The sequence below is a fragment of the Acomys russatus genome, chromosome 13, assembly GCF_903995435.1.
Source record: "Acomys russatus chromosome 13, mAcoRus1.1, whole genome shotgun sequence".
NCBI classification, from domain to species: Eukaryota; Metazoa; Chordata; class Mammalia; order Rodentia; family Muridae; genus Acomys; species Acomys russatus.
In genome coordinates, this window is record NC_067149.1 from 18,944,246 (window position 1) to 18,962,288 (window position 18,043).

At 49.8% G+C, this 18,043-nt stretch overlaps 1 protein-coding gene across 1 annotated transcript in view; it reads right to left on the reverse strand.

Moving 5' to 3' along the window:
* The window catches only part of Iqsec1 (IQ motif and Sec7 domain ArfGEF 1), a 330,930-nt gene that overhangs the window by 112,519 nt on the left and 200,368 nt on the right, over positions 1-18,043 (reverse strand). Inside the window, 1 exon segment of the mRNA XM_051154905.1 lies at positions 15,553-15,597. Coding sequence (XP_051010862.1) covers positions 15,553-15,597 — 45 coding nt within the window.

Sequence of the window (18,043 nt, forward strand, 5' to 3'; positions counted from 1 at the left end):
CAGCTGTTCCCATTACACAATGATAGGGTGGTGAGACAAGCCACAGCCTGTGCTTGCTTCAGGCCATGGTGTTGTTTACTTCGTGGCTGGGTATTCTGGCATCCCCCTAAATTCCATGTTTGGGTGAATGTTCTACCACGTCCCTAATGCCTCTACACAGAGGGCACGTGGAGTCAGCAGTGACTGTCTGTACACGTGCCCTGTGCTCCACAGCTTCAGGATATGCTGGAGATGGGGCCTCATGCCCACTTTACGGAGTCAGACGTAAGCCCAGGACTGGTTTAGAAGGACTGAGCTATGGTTTGAATGTGTTTCCCAAGTTCATGTCCCATCCCTAGAGCAATAGTGTTTGGGTCTGGAAGAAGTGATGCCTCCTGCAGGCCTGGCCTCTCAATGGAGCAACACTGTTATCGTTGGGGGGCAGGGTGAGTATATTGGGAGTGTACGCCTGAGAAAAAGATGAGCCCCATTCTCACTCTTCCTTGCCCTGCTGCTGTCTGCCATGAGGTAGGTGCTGGATGTGGCCCCTCAACCAGGAGTCTAAGAGGCATGGCTCTGTTTTTCATAATGATCCTGATCTAGTACAGCCTGGAGGTTGACAATGAAAAAGCCCCCTTTCCTGCGTTCTACAGAAGTTCAAATCAAGGTGCCAGTGGGGCTGTTTTTTTTTTTTTTTTTTTTTCTAGAACCTTTCTGCCTGCTTTGTGTATAGCATCATTATTATCTATATGCATATGTACCATATTTGTCTATATTTTTGTATGTGTATGCATGTATGAATCTATCTATCTATCTATCTATCTAATAGATCCATCCATCCACTGACCTACTCATAGGATTACAAAGCCAACAAGTGCAGGCCCCAGAGTCCATGTTTCAGTTAGCATCTCAGACAGGAAAATGATGACATCCCAGCTGATGGGTAGGCAGGCAAGAGTCCCCTTTACTGAGCCTTCTCCATTCAGGCCTTCAACGGACAAGGTGAGGCCACCGAATAGGAAAGGGCACCAGCTGTTTCTGACCCACAGATCAGATACTAACTTCATGCAGTGTGTCCTTGAAGGGGTATCCAAATACTTCTAATGTAAATTCCTGGCACCTGTGGCCCAGTGCAGTGGATGCAGCCAACCCTCACAGCAGTGTTCCCTGTGTGCATCTGTGCCAAGTTTCCTCCTATAGGGAGATGGACTAGGGCCCATCCTAATCACTACCCTCCCCCCCCCCTTTTTAAGACAGGCTTTCTCTGTGTAGCATTGGCTGGCCTGGACTCACTTTGTAGACGAGGCTGGCCTTGAACTCAGCAATCACCTGCCTCTGCCTCCAAGTGCTAGGATTAAAGCTGTGTGCCACCACCAACCACCCCCCTTCTTACTTTAACTCCCTAAAGACTTGATTTCCAAACCAGGTCACATTTTGAAGGAGTTGGGGTTATGATTCCTATATGAGAAGTTAGGAGGATGATAATTCAGCACAGAGCAGGCCCCAAGAGGGGAAGGGTCCTCCTTCTCTGCACCAGCTGGGTATCTGGCCTAGCATGGTCTTCCCTCTGCTCAATTTGGCAGTGGCCAAAGGCACCAAGTGTCTCTTGTGGTAACTCAGTGAGTTCTTGGCCAGCAACAATGCCCCCATGCATCAGATCTCCCTGAATTCAATACCACCTTTCCACCTCACCACCACAGGGAAATTGCCAACCCAGAGGACAGTGCCAGAGCCTGGACTGGACTGCAGTGTCTCACGCCAGGGGCTGGTTCCATGTATAACTGGGTACCCTGGTAAGACTAGAGAGGCCAGGAGATCCTTATGTCCCCAGAGGATGTGGGTTCCCCTCTCTGTCCTTGTCTGTCTTGTATTCCCTCATTAGGCTGGAACAGTGCCAGCATAAGCTTTTCCCAGACCCTGGCAGTTCAGTCAAACTGACCCTCGGCAGGATTTCCCACTTGCCCACTCCCCTGCCTCTGACACACACTGGCCAGACAACTGGCCAAAGTCCCTCAAGTGAGATGGCAGCTGGCAAGAGCCCAAAGCACTCAACACTGCCCTGCAGCAGACTCCCTCTGCGGAGCCCCTCTTCAGCCCTAGTGAGCAGACACCGGAACCCCACATAGAGCAGGAATATGGCATGGAACCAGAAGGCTGTCACTTATGGAGGCTTCTTCCTGCTTCTGTTCCTGTGTGTGAAGTCGTGGGACACTGCCTGAATACCAATAATCAAACTGCCCTGAGACTTAACTACCCAAGTGGAGGAACACAGCTGTGCAGGTCTTGTTCAGTGCTGTGAGGCTGCACGTAGCCATCCAGAGTGAAGTTTCCCTGCCCTGGCTCCACTTTCCCAACTTCCTGTGGAGTCCCTGAACTCCCAAGGAGCTCCATGATCCTCTGTTTCCTTGCCTGTAGCCTTTCTTTTTCCTTCTTTTCCTTCCTTCCTTTCTTTTCTTTCTCTTTTTTGAGAGAGTTTCTCTGGACAGCCCTGGCTGTTCTGAAACTTGCTCTGTAGACCAGGCTGGCCTCAAACTCAGAGATCCACCTGTCTCTGCCTCCTGGAGCTGGGATTAAAGGTGTGGGCCACCATGACTGGTGCCTTTGGGCATTCTCCACAGCCCTTAACAAGTGACCTGTTCACACTCTTCTTCTTAAATCCTTCCCCAGGGCACATTGCCTTTCCTTGTGAGCCTGGTTAGTCCTCTCTCAGCTTCTAGCTCCACAGTATAACTCAGATCCTTCCCTCTCTTGGAGGAAGTGATTTCTCTCAATAATCACCTCGGTCTGAACTTAGAACTTCATTGATAAGAGCACCTGCACTTGCATAGGACCAACTGGGTTTCCAGCACTTTTTCCCTTTCTCCCCATCAGCAACCTTCCTAAGCTCATTTCAGCTCAGGGACCTGAACATCATGGTAAGAAAATGACTTGCTGCAATCAACACGGATAACTCTGTTTCCAAAAATGCCCACCGCCATGGTCTAGGCCAGGAGATGCAACATCTTAATACCCTCCCACGGTGGGAAGGACTTTGTGACAGTGCAATGTGATGCAGGTGTCTTCTGAAGTCTGGACACACAAAGTGATAAAATATCCTACTGGGCTGTTCCTCTCAGTCGCCCCTTTATACTACTTTCTTATGCAGCATTACTCAACCTTTCTAATGCTGCAGCTCTTTAATACAGATCATCATGTTGTCATGACCCCCAGCCATAAAATTTTCATTGCTACTTCATAACTGTAATTTTGCTACTGTTATGAATCATAGCGTAAATATCTTTGAAGATGGGGTTTGCCAAAGGGGTTGGGACACATGGGTTGAGAACTGCTGCATTAAGGTGTGAGGAAGCCTGGATTACAAGGAGAGAACCAAATAGGCAAGATAGGGGTGGGAATGGGGTATGGGGTGCTTCTAGGAATCCAACCACAGGCCTCAAGATGCCCCAGGGGACAGTACATAAAACAGTCCCTGCTCAAAAGAAAAGAACTGTTGGTTTAAACTACTAGGCTCTGCATTAATTTGCTGTGTAGTAACAGCAACAACAATAATACGGAGATCCAGGGAGTTTAATCAGTATGGATAACGACTAAAGCAGCCTAGCCTGGGCAAGCTGACTGTATGACACCTCTGTATCATCAGGGAACTAATTTAGTTTCTCTAGACTCAATCTTCTTTCTGGTCTGAAATATGGGGACCACAATTATCTGTCTTTCTTTTCTTTTAAATATACTTATTGCTCTTTTTGAGACAGGGTTTCTCTGTGTAGCTTTGGCTGTCCTGGACTCGCTTAGTGGACTAAGCTGGCCTCGAACTCACAGCAATCTGCCTGTCTCTGCCTTCCCACCCAAGTGCTGGGGTTACAGGCATGTGCCTAAGTGCCCACTTTCTTTCTTTCTTTTTTTTTTCTTTCTTTCTTCTTTTTTTTTTTTTTTTCTTGTTGTTGTTTTTGTTTTTGTTTTTTGAGACAGGGTTTCTCTGTGTAGCTTTGGCTGTCCTAGACTCACTTTGTAGACCAGGCCGGCCTTGAACTCACAGCGATCTGCTTGCCTCTGCCTCCCGAGTGCTGGGATTAAAGGCATGCGCCACCACTGCCAGGCTTTCTTTTCTTTCTTTTTTGTAAGTTTTTGAGGGGGGGGGAGAGAGAATATGCACGAGCTCGTGTGTGTGCATCTGTTTGTCTCCGTGTGTATGTGTGTGTGGTAGTATGAATGAGAATGGCTTCCATATACTTGAATTCTTGCTCTCTACTCGGTGGAGCTGTTTGGGGAAGGACTAGAAGGTGTGGCCTTGTTGGAGAAAGTTTGCAACTGAGGGTGGGTATTGAGGTTTCAAAAGCCCACACTAGGCCCTGTCTCTGGCTCCAGTTAAAAGATAAGATGTAAGCTCTCAGCTACTGTTCCCGTGCCATGCATGCCTGCTGCCTTGCTCCTGGCCATCATGGTCATGGGCTCACCCTCTGAAACTGTAAGTAAATCCTCAGTTAAATGCTTTCCTTTATAAGTTGCCTTGGTCTTTATGTCTCTTCAAACCAATAATAACTCTTTCCCTCCCTTCCTCTCCTCTACTTCCTCCTCCTTCTTCTCCCCTCCCCGCCCCCCCGCATGTGTGCGTGTTCAGTTGTCTGTGGAGTCCAAAGGAGGGTGTTAGATCACTTGGAGCTAGAGTTAACAGCTATTGTAAGCCTCCCAACATGGGTGTTTGGCACCTAACTCAGGTCCTCTTTTTAAAAAAAGATTTATTTATTTACTATGTATACAGTGCTCTGCCTGCATGTACACATGCAGGCCAGAAGAGGGCATCAGGTCAGATTCTAGATGGCTGTGAGGCACTGTGTGGTTGTTGGGAATGGAACTCAGGACCTCTGGAGGAGCAGTCAGTATCCTTAACCTCTGAGCCATCTCTCCAGCCCCCTAACTCAGGTCCTCCAGAAGAGCAGCAACCACCACTTTGTGGTCCCCACCCACCCATCTGCCATGCAGTTGTGGGGATGGAATCTTGGCCTTGGGCATGCTAGGCAAGCTCTCTGCCACCGAGCCACAAGTCCAACCCAGCAGTACTTACTAGACAAGCTGTCATTCATTCAAGTAGCACCAACACGTAACACCTACACCTCAGTGACAGGGAGAGTTCTTATGACGGATTACCATGAGCCGCAGGGGCCCTTGGGTTGGACAGTGGGAGCCACGAGCTAAGACCTGGTGAGCTGGAAGTGCTTGTGTTCCCTTAAGGCCCTGTCAAGCCCCTTTTCAGCCATGCCCCAGGAGCCTCTGAGCCCTATATGGTGACCATAGTTTGGGGAGCAGCCTTACACCTTAGTGTTCTGACTCGTAAAGCCAGCCTTCAGGAAGTAAGTGGACAATTGGTATGCTGTGAGCTCGTGCCCCTAAACAGTGTGTTTGGAGGAGAGGCTACAAGACCAGCATGTAAAAGGGAGGGGGCCCCTTGAGGTCCCTCTCCTAGGGAACTGGAATCCCACAGCAAAAGCTTAAGCGAGTGACATTACACCACTCTGCTAAATGCTGAGAGCCCCTGAGGCAATTCCACACCGTTGACACACTTTTCATCTCACTCTTCCTCTTAACTTTTACAATAAAAACATGACGAGGCTTTTAATACCCAGCTTAGCAAGAATGTGGAGCTAACGCTCACCCACATGCTGCCACAACCGCTTTAGAAAGTGACCTTGCTAAGCCCAGCAAAGTTGAAGGCTCTCACTCACACACCCAGCATACATGCACAGGAGTGCCACAGCTCAAGAGCTAGGAAGCACAAGCAAGAATGAATCACTGCCCTGACTATAACTTTAATTATGCAGCTATTTTGTTGAACGAATGGGTTGGGGTTAGAACTCAATGGTAGAACAACACTTGCCTAGTGTACACAAGGAATTTTCTCTCTGGTATTGAATAAACAAACCCTCAAAATACTGACTGCAAAAACAAGTTGCAATTTTATTTATTTATTTTTAACACAAGGCCTCCCTATATAGCCCTGGCTGGCTTTGAACTTACAGATATTCCTCTGCTTCTGCCTCTACCTCCCAAGTCCTGGGACTTGGACTTGCCTCCATGCCTCATAACTAAGAGTAACTTGCGCAGCAGATAGAAGCAAACAGGGTGGAGACTTCCAGTAGATTCAGCATTAGAAAGGAAGGCAGCAGTTGCATATTTTAGACTGTAGAAAGGCCTTGAAGACAGTATAACGAATGGAATAAGAAGTCTCTCAAGGATAAAAACGTGGGTGGGTGTGGCGGTTTGAGTAGATATGGACCCCACAGATTCGTGTGTGTGAATGCTTGGTTGTAGGGAGCGGCACTATTAGGAGCTGTGGCCTTGTTAGAGGAAGTGTATCATTGCGAGGGGGGGCGGGGAGGGCGTGTGGCTTTGAGGTCTCCTATGTTCAAGTTCTGCCTAGTGTGGAACTCTACTCTCCTCCTGGCTGTCTTCAGATTAAGGTGTACAACTCTTGGCTCTTCCAGCACCATGTCTGCCTGGACACCGCCATGCTTTCTGCCATGTAAGCATGGCAGAACTGTAAGCCAGCTCCAGTTTAGATATCCTTTAAGAGTTGCCTTGGTCATGATGTCTCTTCATAGCAATGGAAACCCTTAAGATAGTGTGTAGGGGGGGTCCCCAATAATAGAAAGTAGCACTGTGGGGCCATGGGAGGGGCTGGGGATCAGCGTTTAATGGGGACAGAGTCTTGATTTGGGAAACTGGGAACATTCTAGAGATGGGGGAGGGGATGGCTGCACAAGTGTGAATATGCTCCACAGGGCACAGTGAATTGATTACCATGGGGACGTTTACAGTGATGCACATCTGTATTCCTAGCACTTGAAGGCTAAGGCAGGATGGTGTTTTGAGCCCAGTTCAGGGCCAGCTTTGGCAACATGAGGAAATAATAAAAACTCTTTGTTTGTTTGTTTGTTTGTTTGTTTTTGAGACAGGGTCTCACGAAGTAGCTCTGGATGTCCTAGAACTCACTATGTGGATCTTGAACTTACAGAGATATGCCTGCCTCTGCCTCCTGAGTACTGGGGTTTAAAGGTGTGCACTGCCACTAGGCCAGCTATTTTTCTTTTGAATAGCAAGTTTTATGTTAGCATATTTTACAATAAAATGTTTAAAGCAAATAGCAGAGCACAGTGCTCTGTATTTCAAGTTTAAAATGTGGAAACTCATCTTTTGTATTAGCAAAGTTACCAAACTGTGCCTGGAAATGCAGGCTCCTGACCTGAGGTCCTGTTGGGGTCTGGGTGTAGGCAAGATGAGACTTGAGAGTATGCACAGGGCCATTCTGTGGAAGCCGGGGGACAGAAAGCTCTTTCTTTGTTTTCTCTGTATCTGGCTTATTTCATTAACAGTGGCCTCAGATCTGACCAGGCAGAGGACTTGGGAGAAGGTCCTTCTCCTATCATGGATGAAGGGTCTGTAGCTCCCTACCCACGGCAGCAGAAAGCAGAGGCATTCCTGAACAGTGCGATATGGTTTCTGGCTGAAAGAAGTCACATACTCCAACCAGGCCCAGCCACTGGCGGGGCTCCAGAATCAGTCTACATTAATTTAAGATCACTAATGAAGAATAATTAACAGCTTCAAGGGAGCCTGGCACACCCTGTGTTTAGAAGTGGTTAATTATGCATTGTCTGCACAACACCCTTTTCATACTCTTTAAGTTTTGGGTCGCAGTTTTAAACAAGGAAATATGGCATCAGGCAAACCGCCAAGCGGCTGTGCTCAAAGCCTCTGTGAGGAGAGCCCCTGGGGCTGCGCAGGCACTTGCTAAGCCCGACTAGGTACACAGCCTCCGGCACTCTCATGCTCTTTTCCATAGTCCCCAAAGAGTTTTTAGAGGTAGGTTTAGCAGATCTGGCCACTTTGGAGTCTCCCCAGTAGAAAGAGCATCAGAGAATGAAAGGGCGACTTCCCAAAGCTCCAGCCCAGGCAGGAGCTGGCTGCATCCAAAGTTCCTGCCTATTTTAATGATACACCATATCCTGGTGTGGTGAGCAGTAGAAGGAGAGAGGACTAACCCCCTGCCCTGGGCATGGTGGTCACCAAAGTGATAGCCACCAGCACTCGGTGAGCAGCCAGTGGCTTATGGCTGTACTACTGACCAACCTTTTAACTACAGACCCAGTAAATCCCCCTATACCTCAGTTTTCTCACCTAGAAAGTGGGATGTACCCATTCCCCACTACATGGAGTTGGTGCTCAGAGTCAGTGCCTGCAATGGAGCAGGTTGTCAGGGCCTAAGCGTTGAAATCGCCATCCTGCCTTTCTTTATAACCTCCTTCCCTGAAATTCCCCAGTGCTCCCACCTCACCTTTGATTACTCTAAATATACAAGTACTTCCCAGTCCGGTGCTGTCCCTGTCCTGGCAACCAAATCCAGTGCCTACCCTCAGGTGCAGTTCAGATGTTATCGCCAACACTAAGCCTTCCCAGATCCTCCTGGAGGCCTCCCTCATGTTGCAGACTCTTGCAGCTGTTGTAAGTGGGTCTCCCTTGGCAGGCTGGGAGCCCTGGAGGAATAAGAGCCTGCCACATGGATGGGTGGGAGGGGCTGCTGTTAGCTTGGTCTTTCACTCTTGGACCATGTGGCCCTGAGTGTAAACCTGGGTTGGCCACACCCAAGATCCTTAATGGGCTCTCCAGTGATTATAGTACAACATCCATCCTTGATTATCCTGTGGCTTTTGTCACGTCCCGAAGACCCCCTGCTCTTTCAAAGTCCTTAGGCCTGTCCAGTGTTGTGCCTTTCTCTGCTGGGACCCCCAGCGTAGACCCTCAGACATGGCCCCCACTCTAAGAGGTCACTTCTGGAAACCCAACTCAGGCCCAGACCCTCTACTCTGCCAGAGCTCTGACCACATGCCTTCTATAGCTGACAAGATCTGATCCCCTTCCTCTCTACCTATCCCAGGGCCCTGGCATCTGCATGGCCTGAAGCTATAGATAACTGGGAAAGTTTGTCTCAGAACAGAGAGACCTGAGTTTTAATCCCCAGGCCATAGGCCACAGCTCTGTGTTTGTGTCTCACTTGACTCACTTTCATGAAGGGCTTTACTGTGTTTTTCTGGCAGTATTAGCAGATTAGCAACAGAGTATAATGTTACACACACACACACACACACACACACACACACACACACACACACACACACAGTGAGGACCAGGCACAGGTGGTCCTGGGCACACAGGGCATTCAGCCCTAGAGGGGCTACACATACAACCTGAGAGACAAAAGTCCTTCCAGCTGCATGTGCTGTGTGCTGAGGCCCTGGCATGGGCACCTAGAGCTAATGTGGCTAGAGTAATCAGATGCAGGAGAAGTCTCACTGCTTGGCACTCACCCAAGTATGCAGACTTCCTTTCTGTGGTGGTTGTGGGACCCTCAGTACTCTCCTCCAAGAAAGCGCTCTGGGAGTGAAAGCAAAGCTCCCACACTTTCCCAGAACTGTGTGCATACTAATGGCCATGGACTTCACAGAGTGAGATCAGAAAGTAATTCCCCTAGAGTAGATGAGATAGTTTTGTTCCTCGAAGTCTGTAATTATAGCCATTCAGATGACCCTTCCATGGCCACAGGGTACCTTCCTGCAGGACACAGCATGAGTGACTCAAGGAAGGTGTGCATGGAGACCACACACATGCACACATGCACATTTAAATGCTTTATATATACTTTACACAGATATACACAAAGATTTACAATCCCTCTATACACATACTCACAGCCATTGTAAACACACACACACACACACACACACACACACACAGACTTGCAGCCTCTGCAGTCCTTGTCACTGTAAGAAAACAACATTCAAGTCCTGCTCACTACAGTTGTTAGGTCCAAATCCCTGCTGATGGGGAAACTGGCACTCAAAGAAGAAAAGTGATGACCTGCCCCTGGTGGCACTTGGAGGGAAGATGCTTCAACTTCAGTCCCCTGACCTCCAGGCCAGGTATCTCCCAGTGTGCCCTCTGTGCTCAGTGGTGAAGTCAGCCAATACTGTGTTTACAGGCTAGGAGCTTCTGGCTCCCGTCGTTGCTTTCCTGGGAGTCAGACCTGTTCAGCACCTCACCGGCTCCCTGGGCTGACCCAGCAGCAAGAATTGTGCTGCAGTGCTGTACTTTAGCAGAGTCAAAGAACCATGCCTTTGCAGAACCCTTTCTAGTGGCAAGCTAGAGGGAGAGGAGCCAAGTTGTTAAGGCAAGTTTCAGAGTGGACTGTGCTAAGTGCCACCAACATTCCTGGCCAGTGGCGGGGACCCTGAGCTAAGATAAGACAGTCTTGCAGCTGCACAGACTTGGGGTGAACTTTCTAGGTCCCATTGCCCTCAAGGCCCAGGTCCTCTGCAAAGGAGGGTCTGCTTACCTTTTATAGGCCCCATGCAACGGCTGCAGGCACAGGAACTGCCAGTAATCCAGGCAGAAGGCCTTGAACTTGAGCATTTTCACTTTCCAGTCTCTAGTGGACTACAGTGGTGTCTCCAGAGAGACACAGCAAGGGGCTGCTGGGAGGTGGAGGCCTGGCTGCTGGTCCCTGCCACGGCCCCTCTCACATGGCCCAGCCCTGCCTGGTGCAGCTCACACAGTGCGCGCTTCCAATACAAAGAGCAGCAAGCACAAAAGCCTGCAGCTCATCCGCGTGCACGCTCTCACTGGGTAGGCTCACGCTGCTGCTTTCTCTGGTGCCCAGTGCTTCTGGGGGCTCCTGTGGGGGTCCCCAGAGCAAGCCAGAGTATCCTTGGCTATGCTAAGCTGCGGGGGCCCCCAGTCCATCTTCCCGAGGAGCCTGTGTACGGTGGCTTCTGCAGCTTCTCTGCCAGCTCTTTTTCCAACTAGGCCAGGGTTCTGATGGGGAGCCAGTGTCCACCCACCTGCCTTGGCTGAATGGCAGGGACAAGACAGGCTGAGGGGAACAGGGAGGGAGGGTCCAGGTGACAGACAGACAGTGGCCTCTGCTGCCAGATAAATTACATGTGGAGGAATCCCTGCCTGGCCTGCAAGACTGAAAACTCACCGCATAGCCACATGGTGCTTGTGGTGGGGGTAACTGGGCTCTGAAAGGCAGTAGAAAAGACTGACAAGGCCGCCAGCTCCGTTGCCCAGGCGACAGGAACACATTGATAAAATCTAAAATGGAACCGCAATGACAGCTGCTCATTGGCTGCTGGAAGAGACTCCTGTGGCTAATGAGGGAGGGTGGGAGGGCAGTGGCTGAGTTGAGGGGCCATGGCCAAACAGAGGCATTGTTTCCCAGGCTGAGTGGAGGACTCCGTGGACCATGAGGCCTGGTAGCTACAGCCCAGAAACAGAATCCACCCTCTGTCTTGTCTCCTTTCTTGCCCCTTAGCTGGTTGGCTGGTTTCTATACCAACCCCAGTGGCCTATTCCTCACATACCAGCCAGTGACCTTAATGCATCATTTTGGTTCCAGACACCAACATGATCCCACCCCACCCCCACTCCCACTGCTACACTCAGAATAAAGGCAGTGTTCCTTACCAAGCAACTGTTGGTGACTCTGCCAGTGGTCTGACTCCTCTGAAACTTAGACACGCAGCCTAGCTGTCCCCCTTTTCCCCCTTGATGCAGCATTTTAGCCTAGTGTGCGTTTCTCTCTGCTAGGAATGCCTCCCACCAGACCTTACCCCTATTACTTCTCAGATGCCTACCTTCCCTAGATGTCTCAATAAAGCAGCACAGCCTCCCTTGTCACTGTGTGTGATTCCTCCTGGATACCTGCCTCTTCATATCTGACCCACAGCTTCCTTTATCAGCTTGGAGTGCACCCCCCACCCCCCACCCCACCCGGGAGGGACCACATCTTTCAATCAATGTCTGCACCAGCAGCTGCTCCACCACCAGCAGGGTGAAGTGTAAGGACCTTAGAAGGCCACTGGGACAATCTCAGAACCCAAGGGACTTTCCTAAGTGCCACACTCACTTGGCCACCTTAGGCTCCAAATCTGTATCAACTCACATCTTTACAAAGAAGGTCACTTTCTCCCTACATATGACGGAACAGAGGCTTAGGGAACATCCTGTGCTCAAGATGTATACACAGAGCTCCGGGTCCAGCAGCCAGGAGAGACCTGATGCTCAAAGAGTCTGAGCTCTGTGCACCCTGAGCTACAAGGCCTGGCTCCTAGGGGCAGGGTGGAGATCCATCCTGTACAAAGCCAAGCAAGGCATCTATTCTGGCAGGGTGTTTTCACCTGCGGCCACCAGCAAGCTTTGCATCTAGAACAGTGGTTCTCAACCAGAGATGACTGGATAATGTCTGGAGAAATGTTTGGTAGTCACCAGCAGTGCTACCAAATTATGCTACCAGATTAGATGCTACCAATTATGCTACTCGGTTCATAACAAGGATCCTAGGCCCTGACTCCTTTGTTGGGAGTGCTAGGCTGAGAAAGTGGGTCTAGGGAGTGGGTGCCTGGAGCTATCTGGCTGCAGGAGCCACAGCAAGCTCCACTGCATGCACTGGCCTGAGGCTGGGGGAGGGTTACACCAGCATTCTCAGAGCTGAGCAGGACCTTCTGCTTCCTAAGCAGGAAGACAGCTGGGGGGCAGGCAGGGAAGGCGAGGTGGCCATCTGCCTGAGAGATGAGCCTGTTTGCCAAGGTGGCTTATGCTTTTCCCTTCCCCCACCCAGAGTGCCACCAGCCCCTCCTTGGGACAAGGACATTGGCTTCCCTCTCACGTGTGTGGCAGAGGAAGCTGGCTCTGCCTGTGAAAGGCGGCAATTACTGGCTGGGACCTTTGTTTCTGATTTCCCAGGCTGCGGGAGCCTTCAGAACCTTGGTGGGGAGGGTGGGGCAGGGAGAGGCCTGTGGCACCCCTCCACCAGAGCTTGAAACACACTTTCTCAGAGACTTGCAGACTTGTGCCACTTAAGAAAGCCACAGAGGCACCCCTCTGGCTGGAGGGGTGCAGTCATGGGCCCTGGGTCCGAGTCATGCATTTCGTCCAGTGTTTCTGATCTCTCTGGGTCCATCTTTCTCATGTTTGGAATTGGCACAAGGAGCTGCTCTGGCAGACCCAAGGGGGCTGTGAGGATTCCAAAGCAGGTCATATGCCACAGCCAGGTGGCAGATATTTCAGCAGATGTCATTTTGCATCTGTTTTATTGCTGTGCTACAAACATGCTGAACACACCCCACCTCAGGGCCTTTGTACTAGCTGTTCCCAGCAGAGATGCTGATCCTGCCCATATTCCCCTTCCCCATGCCACCCCCCACCCCCCACCCCAGGCTAACCAGCATTCCTCAGAACCACTTCCTCTAATTGCCCTCTGGTCACTCTGCCATTTACCCTTTTCCTTCACAGCCCCTGTCACTCCCTCCCCAGTATATTACACTAAGAAAGGAGTTTGTGCCTTTATTGCCAGGCCACACACACACACACACACACACACACAGAAGCTCTGCAAGGGTGACAGGACCTCGGCTGTGGTATCCTAAGGGTTTGACACCTACAGATACTTAGGAATCAGATTGGGGGGGGTGACTGCCTTAGCCTTCCTTTGATCCCCAACTCTGCCCTCTAGGGAGCAAAGGGCTAACCCAGCCACGGCTCTGTCTGGTCTGGAGAGAGCTCAGGCTCGCTTTGATGTGAACTGTACAGCCATACTGAGTCAGTGGGGGACTCGGTCAGCCTCACCCAGTTCTCACATATTCTGAATCAAGAGCTCCATTCACCCTTTCTTCCTTCATTCCAGAGCTTTCTGGCTCTTCCTCTAGTAGGCACCCCATGACTGCTGGGATGGCAAAGTGGATCATGCAGATGAAGATACTGCTCTTAGCAATTCTACTGGGTTTGAGAAAGTGACAGAGGCTCGGCTGCTCACAGGAGTTTCTTGATGCTTTTTCTCTGGGGCCAGGCGCAGCCATGCCATGATACACATAGACACGAGGGTACCCCGAGTCAGCCTGGGGTGGAAACTGTAGGTGCATCTAAGTGTGAGCATGGACTGTGTATGTCCTAAAGTGGGTTATGGTCCTGGCATGCCCTGGTACTGGTGTGTGGAAGCCCATGGGCAAGTGTGAGGATACTGAAAACGTTCTGGATCTCATGTATGCAAGATTCCGATAAGTGCGTGAGATACTGGTGTGTCAAGTGTGTCACACATGTGGGTGGAATCGGGACAGCACGTACACAAGGACCCCAAGGCTCAGATCCCAGCTCTGTCTTTCTGGCAGACACTGAACAAGACGTGTCCGTCAAAGGGACACGACTGTCCTATCTCACTGGCTTTCATTAAGTAAATCTGCTATAGTAGCAGGTGTCACTGGAGTGTACATAACAGGATTGTGTACATTATGGTGTGTACCACACAGCTCTTGATCCTCACATCTTGGGGCAATGCTCAAATCTGAAAATGTGAACAGAGACTGCCCCGTTGCTATGTGTACACTCAAGGGCTAGGAATTGCTTACTATAACTTTCACATTTCTATATAACATTGCCTGTTTCCTGACATACAGGTCTGACCCTGTTTAGTGTGCCCAGTGATGGGTTCACACCCCATGAGTCTCCTCTCTTCTTCCAGAAGGCTAGTTCCTGAGTGGCCATCCCCACCCCCACCCTGCACCCTCAGTCCTGCACATTGGGTCTTTTTCTGGGAGTGGCTCACAATACAACTCCAAATGGGACAGCCAACTTCAAATTCTATAATACAGTACAGATGGACCCCAACCCTAGTCACATCACATTAAAACACGCCCCCCTTACCCCACGCACACAGTTCTCAGAGTCACTTCTGCACATGATAGAGGGAGCAACGTTCTTCAGGTCCTGGCAAAGGCAGGGGACAAATATCTAATCCTTCTTTGGGTAGGTGTTGGATGTATTTGTTTGTTTTTGAGGCAGAGTCTAAAGTAGCCCAGGCTGGCCTCGGGCTTGCTGTGCAGCTGAGGAGGATCTGGGACTTTAGATTCTCTGCCTCCATTTTTCAAATACAGGGATTGCAAGTGTGCACTACCACTCTTGATTTATGAAGATTAGACCCAAGGCCTTCCACATGCTAAGCAACCATTACCAACTGAGCTGCATGCCCAGCTGAGTATCTAAGCTCTGTGGGTGAAAATGGAGTGCACTCTTTTTGAAGACCCTGGATAAGAACACTGGGGTCTGAAGCATACAGAGACAGCAGCGCCATGCCCCCAGCTCGCACACACTGCCAATCAATGGAAATCCCTGGCTCTCACCAACTCCAGCTTTGGTTGTCATGGGAACTGCCTGCTGCAGGCTGCTCCTCAGGGGACTCCAGCCATGGATCTTGCAGCAATCAGCCTCAGCACAGGCTGACCTCCAGGGGAACCTCAGTTCTGTTCTTGGGGAGGCCTTGGGCTAAGCCCTTGCTTGGAGGATGTGCTTTAATTGTATGTATTTTCTGGGGGTGTATTTTCCTCAGGTGTCTAGGAGAGCTGGGGGACCTCCTACTGGGAAGGTCAACTTTCACCACCTCCAAGGCTTCCTCTCCACCCCAAGAGCATTCATTCAGAAAATACAGGCCTTGGTGGCCCTGAGACAGGAGAGGCAGATGCAGGACAGTACCTGTATCGGTCAGTGGAGAGGCTGCTTCCGGTCTCCAGGGAGCTCCTGGGGTGGTAAAAGCGAGACAGGGTTACTAATGGTCCCAACAGCAAGCCCCTTGGCACCCTGCCCGCTCAGGTCACATGGGTGGCCTCAGACAAGAAACCATGTGCTTTAACCTCCCTCTGCTGTGCCCAGAGGCTGCGCCGCTGCTCACGCCTCAGCCTGGTGCCGGCGCAAAGGGTTTTTTGGCAAGGTCAGTCCATCTGCTCCCTTCTTGGATGGGGAAACCAAGGTTGGGAAGAGGACGTACTGCAGGCAGGGTCAAACAGCTTTCAGGACTGGGATGCTCACCCCCAAAGAGAGAATGCGGATGCTGGTAACCATGATGGACGTCCTAGTGCATACATAAGCAGGGTCCTACTGCTGAGCTGCATCCAGCCCTGGGCTAGGATTCAAACTTGCATATAGCTGGCAGGACACTGCCATGGTCCTTCCCTAAAGAGTCCTGCCCAAGCTTTACAACCTCCATATTGAGAGAGGAAGCCCATGCCCTCCCACCTCTCCCCACAGCGCTGCCTTCCAGCTCTGGGCTCCAAAGCCTGGTTCCCAACTTCTTTCTTTGATCAAACTGCAGCTGTGCTAATAGGGTAACACTAGGGACTGACCACACTAGTATCATATCTTGACCCCATCTTGTACCAGCTGTGAAATAAATTTGGTATAAATAATTTTCCATCCCCTGCCTCAGTTTCCCTGTGTGTAAAAAGTAAACAGTAAGGAGGCAAGCTTGCCCTGGCCAGAACCACACTCTAGATGTTCGTTCCCCTATGTCCTACAACATCAGGCGAGGGGGTCCAGTTGATACCTTCTACTGGTCACCTGCAAGTGGGATTAAAGGTGTGCCACCACACCTGGCCAGGATGTAGCTCTTAGTGACTTCTCCAGTACCACACCTGCCTGCTAACATGCTTCCTGTCATGATGATAATGGCCTAAGCTCCTGAAACTGTAAGCAAATGTGAGAGCCAAAATTATGTTTTATGCTTTAATTACTGTGCCTAAGAGATCCATAAAACAAAAATGCCTCTAAGCTGTAAGCCCCTTGCCCAAGGACAGATACTTCCTGAAGTCCTGGAGGCTATTTATGTAAGATAACAAGCCACAAGTTTTCACTCCCATAAATAAGTTTGTTTGACCCAACTGACAAGATGTGCTTGATCGCGTGTAGATAGGAGGTATGTAGGCAAGGAAATACAACAGGATATATGCTTTCCCTTGAATGGATGTAGGCGGGAGGTATACAGTTGGAAGTATGTCAGCATACATGCTTGCCCCTGACTGGACCTGATGGGAAATACATAGCCTGCCATTATAAGCCTTTGCAAAATGTGACTTGTGGCCATTTTCTGCGAACTTTGAAATGGACCTGGCCAGAGTCCATCTTCCTGACCAGTATTTAATTAAAGCTTGCTTCAAAATTGGTTCAAAAGCTGTGGCAGTGATCTTATTCTCGCGTGATGGGATTAACACAAACCCTCAATTAAATGCCTTCCTTCCTAAGAGTTGCCTTGGTCATGGCGTTTCTTCACAGCAACAGAATAGTGACTGGGGTATTGCTGTGACAGGCCTGACCATGCTGCTTGTTGTAGGAATGTGGGTTTGGATTAGGAAAGCAGTTGAATGCTTTACATGGGTTTTAATGGGTCACACTAGTAGGAACACGAAAAACAGTGCAGACAGCAATGTGAATTACAACAGCCCAGTTCAAGATATTTCAGAGGGGAAAGAGATCACTAAGTGGTCTAAAGACCATTCTTAACGATATTTTGGCAAAGAATGTAGCTGCTTTTGCCCTTGTCCTAAAAAATCTGCCTGAAGCCAAATTGAAGACATTGGCAGAAGAGATTTCAAGATAACTTAGTATTGTCTGTGTTGCATGGTTATTTGTGGTCACTCTTATGTATATCTATAATGAAAAGGAGTAAGCTGAGCAAGAAAAACACAAAATGTAGTTTGAGGAGAAAAGTAGCACCAAGAAATGTAACTTTGGAGCCAAGCTCAGTGCTCTAGGAGAGAAAAAGTTTATAAAGAAAAGCCTAATGATAAATGGAATAAAGAGAGTGGTGACCTCAGGGCAAGACCCTACTGGACTACGTTTCCAACTTGTGAAAAAGAATTAAGGAAAAGCTTAAGCAGCGAAGTAAACAGCCAGCAACAGAAAGCTGATACAATGTAATTGAAGGAGGGAGGCCACATTCCCGCAACAGAACCTGGCAGCTTCCATCTGGTGGTTCTGGCTTCAGAGTCAAGGTTAAAAGAAAGAGGTATGCAGTCTTTGCACTCAACTAAAGAAAGCTGCTGAGGCCACACCTGTATCAAAGGTGTCCCTGTATAGAGGCCTAGAGAGGCCAAGGCCAAGCTGTGAAGGTAAAGCCTGGATTGCTGGATTGTGTTGGAGACCCCAAGATGTTGGAGATGCTAAAGTCGTGAGATACTTGCCAAGAAGAGCT